This window comes from Stegodyphus dumicola, chromosome X1 (genome assembly GCF_044657685.1).
Source record: "Stegodyphus dumicola isolate Sdum_Otavi_A_Nest chromosome X1, ASM4465768v1".
NCBI lineage: Eukaryota > Metazoa > Arthropoda > Arachnida > Araneae > Eresidae > Stegodyphus > Stegodyphus dumicola.
Window position 1 is genome coordinate 156,633,564 of NC_140780.1, and position 11,649 is coordinate 156,645,212.

The 11,649-nt window shown below is 32.0% G+C and overlaps 1 protein-coding gene across 2 annotated transcripts in view; it reads left to right on the top strand.

Annotated features, from left to right (window-relative positions):
• Nucleotides 1-11,273, top strand: part of HUWE1 (HECT, UBA and WWE domain containing E3 ubiquitin protein ligase 1) — a 595,188-nt gene extending 583,915 nt beyond the window's left edge. For both annotated transcript variants that reach the window (XM_085806998.1, XM_085806999.1), the window contains 3 exons: nucleotides 6,508-6,807; nucleotides 10,198-10,388; nucleotides 10,674-11,273. In XM_085806998.1, the coding sequence (XP_085663124.1) occupies nucleotides 6,508-6,807; nucleotides 10,198-10,388; nucleotides 10,674-10,776 (594 nt within the window). In that variant the 3' untranslated portion in view covers nucleotides 10,777-11,273. The remainder of the gene's footprint in view (nucleotides 1-6,507; nucleotides 6,808-10,197; nucleotides 10,389-10,673) is intronic.
• Nucleotides 11,274-11,649: the final 376 nt, after the last annotated feature.

Sequence of the window (11,649 nt, forward strand, 5' to 3'; positions counted from 1 at the left end):
TTTTTTTTTTCCAATTCCAATACATGGAAACGAACAAACTTACTGACCTTACATTGTGAAACGTTCCTTTAGTAGGCAGGTTAGTGCTTTTTTTTTTTTTTTTTTTTTTTTTTTTTTTTTCCTGCAGCCTTATAATTTCTGTATGCATTTGATTAAATTTTATTCTTTAGTTTGGCTGTTCAATTTTAATGTTTTAATTAAATAAACTTGTTAGAATTGGTAGCCTGCATTCACAATGGTTTTTCTCCATGTCAGTGGTAGTATTTTTTAATAAGATTCAACCTTAGCCCTTATCAAAGCAAGGTTAAGATTCTTAGAGGCCCTAAGCACTTAAAAGATTTTAGTACCAATCATTTTTTTTTTCTTTATTCCTTCTTTCTCTTTTTTGGTTTAGCTCCACTATGCATTCTATAATAAAACTGGCTATGAGAATTATTTGGTATCTCTTTTTTCTTAATGGGCTAAGTATTATATGTTTTCATGCTTCTATCGTTTAATGGTTAATCTAGCCTGAGACTTGTATTTATAACATTGAACTTCTTGCTGTTATTGAATTAATTTTTTAAATACCGTATTTTCCGCCATATATACGCACTTTTAACTCCAAAAATATGATCAAAATTTACTGGCATGTGTTACACACTGGATATAAAAATTATAGATTAAAAATAAGGGAAAAGTCAGCATACAGCTTATTTTTATGCATTTATGCAGTTTATTTAAAAGAAATGACATACCTTTTCAACTTAAAAACCTTTCATTATCAGATAACATGAAATGTGTGTCATGTTGGTCTTTCATTATATCTTCAGGCACATTATCGATTTCTGTTTCATTGTTGCAATCACTGTTACTCTGATTCATTAATAAATAATCGTCCTCCGTTCCATCTTTCACCAACACCAAACATCTTTGCTGCAGCATGATTTTCATTTTCTTTCACAAACTGAATGACTTTGCATTTGAAAGCAGTGCTGTGTAGTTTCCTTTGACAAAAGCCACATTTACTACTAAAAGGAACTCTAGATCAATTGTATTTCAACTGAAATCTTCAAAGTTTACTTCAAAATTACGGCTTCTACAGAAAGAGAAAACATTTGAATCCTAATTCCATAAATTCATTCAGGTTAGAAGTGCATTCTTACTCCAAATTATATCCCCTTTTTCTTTAACCCCTTCGCACTGACTGTCACGTCTACGTGCCAGCAACGAACACACTCACTTCCCAGCCGACACTCAGGCGTGCCAGAGCGTTTTCCCGTTCAGCCCCGACTGTCGCCAGTGTCCTGGAACGTTTTAAAAACTATAATTTCTGCCACAAGATGGTACTGTATGTCCATATCGTTTCAAATACATGTACATTAGACCTGCTACTCGAAATGAGAGAAGCATGACTCACATACACGTGTTTTTGATTATATAAACAAAAGGGAAATAAATGTTTTCGAATGGCGTGATTTATGACGTCTCTTTAAACTCGCACGTGGTAGTTGTTTATTGTAAAAAGAGAAGTTTTATTTTCGCTAAAGCGTTGAGTATTTCGGTTTGCAGTTCAGTTTTTAGAAAATAAATTAGATCTTGTTAGATGTGAATTCTTTCTGTTTTTACTGTTGCAATGTCGAAGCGTCGAAAATGTTTAACAGAGCATGAAATAGCAGAAATGATGCAAAATATTTCAAATATTGATTCTGAAATTCTGATATTCTGATATTGATTCTGAAAGATTAACTGAAAGATATTTTCCAAATTTTTGTTCAGAAGAGACTGATAAGAAAATGAGACGACGATGCTTCGTTTGTTCACATTCTCGGAAAAATCCTCCAAAACGGCAAATGAGTTATTACGAGTGCAAGGAATGTAACGTAGGACTGTATGTAGATCCCCGTTTTCAAATTTTTTCATACGAAAAGAGAATTTTAAGTAATATATTTAGTTTTCAGATGTATAATGTTAAAAGTCATAAAATGGTTAGTAATGAAAATAAAATGTGTAAAATATGCATTTAAACAAGAAATAAGGTAATTAAATTATATATAAAAATATCTATAAAGCATAAACCGTTTAAATACTCTATAGAGCATTATTAAACAATGCATTGATACTTCGGAAATTTCGTGGATTTAGGCTTAATAGCAAAAAAGCCCAGGGCCCTGGACAGTTCGCGTAAGACACTGCCGGCCTCCGCGATAAGCGCTCACTTGCGCTACGCGGCACGAAGGGGTTAAACCCTACAATAGGATTTGAATAGCTGCATTAAATACTTGCAGGAATATTTACTCCCTTAAGCATATACCCCACACTCATATTGTTCCCCTTATTGCTTGTCATTTCAGTATTCCATTTTTCAAAAGGCTAGGACAAATCTTCAAATAAGTGACCTCAAAAGATAAGAACCATATTCCATATGTATCTTTTAGGTTTCTTTGAAGAATAGGGTGCGCATTATACAGTGAATATACCTAAAAATTCAAACCTTTAGCTCGAAACTATAGTTGTGTAGTATATGCCAGAAAATATGGTACAGTCAAAAGTCGTTAATCCGGACTCGTCGAGACTTCGGCGATTCCAGGTTATCGATTTTTCCGGATTATAGATCATCAGTTTAAATCTGGTAAGATGGCATGCAGAAATTATAAAATTAAAACTATGAAACTGTAATTTATGAAATAAAGAACAATTATGATCTAAAGAGTATCAAAATTTACAAAAAAAAGGCTTAATATTTATTTGTTTACTTTATTAAAGATTTCTTTCAATGTAAGTTGTTTAAGTTGCTTCGTTTCTTATGTAATAATATATTCTCTTTAATTCTATAAACAGACATAATTTCTTGTTCAGTTACAAAGTTCCGCTGTTCAAGTCCTATAATTGCTGTGTCTACTGACTAATTTGTCAATTGAAATTTTTTCGTTTTCAATAACCTCTGTTACTTTCTTCGCTATCGGAAGCGAATTATAATGATGAGGAATTTGATTTAAATCATATGAAAGACGGAGTACATCAAGATGAAATACTACATTTAGTAAGGAATTATAAGCCAAATAAAATAAAAACATCTGCTCTGAAGATAAGGATAGTGCTGACAGATCAACTTCCAATTCATTGCGCGCTGCGGCGTTAAAGATAAACAAAGTTTAAATAAACAAACGTTAAAGTTTAGATAAACAAAGGATATGCCTTTATCCATTTTTTACAGCAATTCCACTTTTTCTTTATGAACTTCAAAATATACTTTCGCTTTGTAGATCCTTCACATATTAATAAATATATATCAGAAATTCTATTTGACATAATCGAAAGTTCAAGCTTACTTTTATAAAATTGCTCTAACTTCAAATATTAGGTTCCATGTATCGATAGGTGAAGCCACATCTTTAGATATATGTATAATTGCCAGGCAGTTTTTTTTATGATATTATATGACGCCATGCGTCTTTGAACTCGAAAGGGTTCTTTCTGCTATTCTGTTTTATCCTTTCCTATAAAATAGTCAATTTGATCACAAGGAATGTCTTCTGAAGAGTCGCACTCTTCTTCTGATTCAGACTCGTGATCACTAAATATATCTTCATTATCTGAATCTTCTAATTCTTCTTCTATAGAATCTTCATCCGACGAAACCTCCTCTAATAATTTTTGAAGTCTTCATTTCTTGATCATACGTCAAATGAGGAAAAGACCAAACAGAATGACGTTCACACACCATGGCTCACAATGAAAAATAGTAACACGAAAGCATGCGTGGGGTGTCGGCACACCCCAAACTATTACTTAAACCATAATAAATGCTCAGAATTTGCATTTTCCTCTTGAGACGTATAGAACATGACCTTGGAGGCAGCTGCTGATGGACCTAACCATTTTGGATTATAAGGGGAGATGCCAGCGAATATTTTTCAGCGTGGGGTGCCAGAACAACCCACGTGCATCTTCCCAGGTTAAAGAGAAGGAAAATTATAAGCTAAGATTATCTAACTACCTAATTTAATTATTTGTAACTAACTTCTCAGCCTTAAAATTATCTCTACATATTAAAGCAATTTATTGCCTTTCATTTATCCTTACTGTGATTATAAGATACAGCCCAAAAATGGAAAAAAAAAATATCTAAAACTTATTCTTTGCTTCTAGTGAGACTTAAAATAATACAAAACAACTTGTCACCTCTGATGCTTTAGTGGCTAATTGGTACCTTAAACTATATTAATTGTATTACAACCCCAGAAGCTTTGCATGAAGCTATTGCACTATCTGTGTCAGACAGAGCACAACTAACTTTCAAACCTTGCAAACATACATACAATTGGACTTTCAGGTTTGTTCTGATCAGCAGGTCTCTCTCTAGGAAAGCAGCAGCCAAGCTTCTGTTATGAAACATGCTGATTACGATTTTACTTCTCATTTTAACATATGCCATTTGACATTATAGTATATGCCTAATATTTACTAAACCTATAGTCTGAGGAAGTATGTGACAAACTGAGACAAAAGAAAAAACCAGTATGAAGCTAACTAGGCTAGAAGAGAAACACGCTAATGTGATAATCAAAATCGTAAAAACAACCTTGTATTTAGCGTAAGTATATTGAAACACTCAATCGATTTTGAGGGCAGCTGAAGGTCCCTCCTCATCAGGAGACAGAAATACCTAGAAAGAAGAAAAATAAAGGGGAAGGAGTCTCAGAAACACGTGGTCCTTATCAGCACTGCACGTGGTTAAAACCGGATTTTTAATGAGAGTTACACTGGCCGCCTACTTTTACTGAGCCAGGCTATCTGATCAAACATATAACACAAAGGACAAGAAAAATTAGTGAAGTTAAAAATAGGGAGCGAGGGGCAACTGCACCTTCACGCTGAAAATCTGAACTTCGAATAATGATTAAAATTCCGGTTTTAACCACGTGCAGTGCTGATAAGGACCACGTGTTTCTGAGACTCCTTCCCCTTTATTTTTCTTCTTTCTAGGTATTTCTGTCTCCTGATGAGGAGGGACCATTAGCTGCCCTCGAAATCGATTGAGTGTTTCAATATACTTACGCTAAATACAAAGTTGTTTTTACGATTTTGAATGAAGCTAACTGTTAGTAAAACATAAATAAAATGTCACTTATCTTCTTTCAAATATGTCCGACTATTGTAAGTGTAAAATATTCAATGCTACTTTGATTTAAAGTTGATTTTATGCTCAGTTTTCTTTTATAATTATGTTTAATAATATGCATCCTACTTACGGATCTATTTTATTCTTAGGATGGTATTACAAAAGTGAAGTTCAGGCATAGAAAACTTTAACTGATTTTATTCAGCTTCCATTTGCCAATAGGTCCTTAATTCTTTCATTAATGGTCCTTAAAAGTTTTTAATTTCTGTGTTCAGAAAAGTTTATGAACCCTGTAGTATGAACAGCAGCAATCTGATGAATTATAAAATGTAAATTTTCTTTTATTAAAAATGGATTATATATGAAAATGCATCACGTGCTCAATTTTCTTGCTGTAAACTATATGCTGATATAAATTTTTTTGTTGTAAACAATTTTAAGAAGATAGTCTTAGTGCTTTATTTTTTGGGGGGAAATGCATTCTAATTTTCTTTCAGTTTCAAAAATGCTGGTATGTACGGATTCAATAAAGAAAGGTGTAGGTGGTAAAATCTACGTTATAGTTTGCTGCATAGTATAAGTTTTGCTTCTTTTGGTCCAATTCTTAGTTCTAGTGTAGAATTTGGTACCCCTTCGATTAGCAACAATTTTTTTTATTATTATTTTGGTGATGAAACCTCACTTCTGGTTACCATGATAGTTTTAACTTTGTTATAGCTTCTTGATTTTATTTTAATGAAAATAGATTGATGTGTACATGGACACAGAGTTTTTGCAATTCTTTGATTTCTTATTTTGGTTTTGTGTAGTGGCCATCTTGAAATTGTGCCTTCGTGGCGCCAATCCTGGTGTCAAAAAATAATCTCCAAAAAACAAGGGGCGCCCAATTGTAAACTTTTACCAATTCTTTATTACATATAAGTTTTTGCAGATTAATCATATATATGAATACAGTTAAAAAATACGTACTATAAAATATGATTTTAATCATGCACATAAATATTAATTTCTAGAAAGTTATGGATTCCATGATCTACCTATTTTATGTCATTAATGAAACAAACATCAAACTTGCCTTTTCAGATTTCATGTTTTTCCATTCAATTGTCTGTTTTCCATAAAACATCTGAGAAAACCTTTATTTCTGTGAAAAATTGCCATAAAATATGAGATCTGATGTATTATGTTCGTATCAGTTACTCTCCTTCACGCTTCATTAATATGGCAGCAACCTGTTCCGTGTGTGTGATATAATCATACTGTGGTTAATTCACACAAAGAAAACTGCATTATGCATAGATACTCCTAAATATTTTTTAAACCTTTTTAAGTCATGTATATTTAATTATTTCTTTAAGCTGTCAGCTAATTGAATGTGTCTTAATATTTTCAAAAATATTTAGGTTCAAGAATTTGGTGTCACGGAAATAAGAGATCTGAAGCCCAATGGTAGAAATATTCAGGTAACAGAAGAAACTAAAAATGAATACGTTCGTCTAGTTTGTCAGGAAAAAATGACTGGTGCAATCAGGAAACAGCTTAAAGCATTTTTAGAAGGTTTCTATGAAATCATTCCAAAAAGACTTATTTCTATATTCAATGAACAAGAACTGGAGCTTCTTATATCAGGATTGCCAAATATAGATATTGATGATTTGAAAGCCAATACTGAGTACCATAAATATCAACCAACTTCTTTACAGGTAAGTTTGGTGATAGGGGGCTGAATATATTATTTTTAAAAGCAAAATTATATTTTTATCTGTCATTTTCACTGACATCTATATACTTGAATCGTGTAACAGTTGCACTTTATAAGCTGTGTCAGAGTCCCTGCAGTGTAAAATATTTGTTTAGTTGTAAATATTTGAAAACTATTTAATTTTCCATTGCTTTAAAAACCAATGTAAAAGCCATCTTCAAATTTAAAAAAGAGAAAGGAATAAAACATTATTTTTATCTCTCTTACAAGAAATGCTGAGATTGAAATGGAATCCTATTTAATGTGCTTCCTTGGATAGATGAAAAATATATTAAGGCATAGATTCTGCATGGTACATCTTTTCTTGAATCGTGAAAATAATAAATATGTTGAATAGGTCCTTCTCAGCATTTCTGCTGTAACTTTATCATTGGCATGGGATCTCGAATTTAAATCATTCAACATCCCCATTTTCTGCATGTGTGTTAAAGAACATAAAATATGTATCCTAATTTTAAAATGTCACTGGCATGTTTATATTGATAACTTGTTCTGTGCTTGATTTGTCTTGATAGTTTTTACTTTTTATAAATCTTGCATGACTTATTCATTCACATAAAACTGTTTCAAGTAGCCAGAGCTAAAGTGTTTCCCTTCAATTGGTTACTCTTGCATTTTCACACCTTTCTTGAGCAAAATGAGAGAGGGGAAACCTGTTTCCACTTTCTTGTGTTGATTGATGCCTTTGAGATTTTGCAGTTACATTTTATGTACCATTTGCAAAATCTGTTTGAGATTAGAATTGATGATCTTTCAGTAACTATTTACTTTCTATCCAAAGTTGATTTTGTATTTTGAGATTTTTATGGATGAGGTAATGTTTAAATATGAAGAAAGTACTTTTTCATTTTTGGTAAACAATGCTTTCTTTATTTGCATCCTTAGGAAATAAACAGAATTACCTCATTTTTGGATGCTTAAAATATGTTCCATCCTGCAGGTTAAGAGTCTTGTAGCTTTACCAGTTTGATTTAATCTTTTATTTAGATTTAAGAAATTAAACTCTCTCTAAAAACTTAACAGCATTCTATAAAATTGAACTACACATCAAATTATTAATCAGATTATTAAGTCTCTGAAAAACAAATTTACCTTATTCTGTTTATAATTGAAAGATAGTTGATATGTAGGAAATTTCAAATTTTGATGAAAATTGAAATGAAATTACTGCTGTGCCAAAATAAAATAAAATATGGCTAAATATAAATTAGTTAATAGAAGTAAAGTTTATTTGAGCAATCTTCCAAACACAAAGGAGAGTTTCTTAGAAAACATGAGAGAATCTAGTCTGTATTTACAATTCTCAAAAAAAAGCCTTTGCAACCAGTCCATTCTGCCACCAGGAATGCCACCTGAGGGTGTAGTAACTCACCTATTGGTGAGCTCAAACTTCATTAGAAATGAGATGCTGAAAGTAGGTAAGATGAAGAAATGTCACATTTGGGCATTCTCTGGTTGTAGTAGTAACTTAGCATTATAAATCCCTCCTTTGCCAAGAATACTTTGGCTGCAAATCATATATATAATCTGGTTTTCCCCATGTATAACGTGTATACGAGCCAGTTTCCCTTAGAAAGTGCTCCACGAAGGCATCCCTCCCCTTAGGCAGATAGCCCTTAGGCTTTGCCATAATCACACACACACACACATATATATAATCTGTTCGCTCATAAGATATCATTAAGTGTTAACCTCTTGCAAGATTAACTTGCATCTGGAATTGGAGAAGTTTGAATATGCTGTTATCAGTGAATAGTGTCTTATCCTGCAGCACTGCATTTATTCCAGTCTATGTTCTCTGTACTGCCCTAAGAAGTGACAATTGTGGACAAACATACCCCTTCCCCAATAAATAGGATATATCTGTCAGGTTAAAGTTCCCCTTCATAAAATCATCTTGCTGTAAACCAGTGTGTTTGGTGCCTATATTGCTCCTCTATAACCTGTTTGCAGTGGCTAGCCTTTTATGCTATCCCATGCTATTCTACCTGGGTATTTTTTATTGACAATGACTATCAGTTCTTTTTACTGTTGTTTTTGTCATTTTCAAATTTTAGTATAAGAGTTGAAATAATTATCAGAAAAATTTTATACCAAGCCCTAAATTTTCTATTGATCTCAAAGTTATTTGATTCAGGGATTATACACTGATCCTCTGATGCACATCAGCCACTGAGCACAAAAAAGATCAAAGCAGTTCTGTGCATTTCTGGCATTGTTAAATTGTACGAGTTTTGCATGCTTTTTGAAGTTATTAAAGAAATTACAATCTGCCTGTAATAGCACTGGATTGCTCCTTAGAATGGCAAATAACATGGAAATGTTGGTTTAGATGAAGAAATATTTAGTAACTTGCTAGAATACATGAAATTAGGATAAAATTAATAATTTGATGTATAGTTCAATTTTATAGAATGCTGTTGGTGTATGGTATAAAAAAATTGCATCGTGATCCAAGTCACTCTTTTTCTATTTTGGATTCAAAGATTTTTTTCTGTTTTTTAATCCATCTAACTCATCTAATAAAAACAGTAGTTGCAAGGAAAAGTTTTTTTAACAGATTGCTGGATGACTTTTTGTCTCAGCCAACTTCTTAGCTAGAAGTATTGTAAACTACTGTATTTAATATGTTGATCTTAGCATTACACAAACTGAAAATTGTTAACCTCATCAGAACTGTGCTGACTTGCAGGCAGACAAACTCATACTCAAACTGAATCAAATGCAGAATACAAAATTAAGATGGATAGCATAAACCTTGGCCATTGCTGATTAAGTGATTATGAAGTAATTGTGACTAGCGAGAATTTGTGCCAGTAACTTTAAATTGTAACAGCAGAAAATCAAATGCAGAGCGATAGCCTATGCTGGCAAGTGTTCTCTGAAAAACTTAGCAATAGAAAGTAGTTTACATTCTGATAGAAGTTGTCTGACATAAAAGTTTAGAAAAGCCAAAATAATAAGATAACTGGATTAAATAAAATACAGTCTTACAAATCAAGGAAAAGTCAGCAAAACGGCAATAACTTCAATAACATAATGCATTGCTTGCCAGACTTGCTTGTGTGATCAATAAAGTGATGGTATCATGTATGAAAAACTAGGTGATATTGAAACAGTTTGCATAAACAAAGAGTAGCATGAAAATGAACATTTCAATGGCCCTTTCATTTCTGAGCAGTGTTAAATTAATTAATTGGTCTAAGCAGCATGAATTGTTTTGTAATAGGGTTTACAGTGCTAAAATAAATGTATTAGTAAATAATAATTTTATTTTTGATTTTAATTCTGTGTTCTCAGTACATTTCTATTACGTACAATTTCTTTATAGATACAATGGTTTTGGCGAGCCTTGAGATCTTTTGACCAAGCTGATCGAGCTAACTTCCTTCAATTTGTTACGGGTACCTCCAAAGTACCACTTCAAGGTTTTGCAGCATTAGAAGGAATGAATGGGACTCAGAAATTTCAAATTCATAGAGATGATCGATCGACTGATCGTCTTCCTTCTGCTCATACATGGTAAGCTAAATGCTCTATTGTGTACAGTAATTGAGATACAATAACATGCCGAATAAGTACTAATTCATAAATCAAACAACAAAAATCAGCGTTAATTTTCAAAATTTTCACAGGACAAACTTTTCACAGTCCTGTGAAAATTTTGAAAATTAACACTGATTTTTGTTGTTTGACTTATGAATTACAGTAATTGAATTTAAATTTTATGTAATATTTATGCCTAAATTCAGGGTTTTGTACCAGTTACTTGAATCATTTCTTCTTTTGTTTTTCCTTTTTTTATAGTTTTAATCAGCTTGATCTTCCGGCGTATGAGACTTATGATAAGCTCCGATCCATGCTATTGAAAGCCATCCATGAGTGTTCAGAAGGATTTGGATTTGCTTGATTTCTTGGATATGGATGCAGTTTCCTCTTGGTGCCTATGTGATATGAGTACTTGCCAATACTCTGTTGAGGACTATTGTACTCCTACAGTCACTTAGTACTATCATATTTTATTTGTTGACTACTATAGTTATACTTGAAGAACTAAAAGCATGACTAAAAAGACCGTGAGCTGACTGTACAGAATTTTTTCAGTTTCTTATGAAAACCAGCCTGTATATTTTCTCTTTCAGTTAAATTTCATAAAATTCAAACTATTTCATATGTGTCTTGCCATATTTCTCTTACTACATTGCACTAGAAATGAATTTTTAAACATATGATCATTTTGAAAGATATTGCTTGTATTAAAATCAAATTTAGAGAGAAAATATTTTACTGCTGAAAAAATAATTTTATTGACAAGAGCTGTGTAAATTAAATATGGAAAAAGCTTAGAAAGTATTGTATTTTTTATTGTTAATGATGACAGTTAATTAAATAACTTAACATAGCTCTTTTCTGTTTATGTTTTTTAAATATACCACAACTGCATTATGACTAAGCTGATCAGAATGTGTACTGTTATTTTTTGCAGTATCCCTCTATTTTCTTAAAGCAAATTTTATTAATTAGGAGTTCACCAAACAAGTTGAAGTATAGGTTAGTGCTATATATATATATTATTCTACTGGAAAATTGTCATGAATACATTTCCATTATTGTGGTAAAATTTGATGTGCTAGCAGATCAAATGTTGCATTAAGATGATTTTTCTATCAGCTGATAACTGTTTCATTTTCAAGAATTTCTGAATGTATTTTACTTGACAAACCATCAACAACACATTTTGTATGCTGTTATTCTTCCTTATAATAGTCCTTAAGTTTTTTTG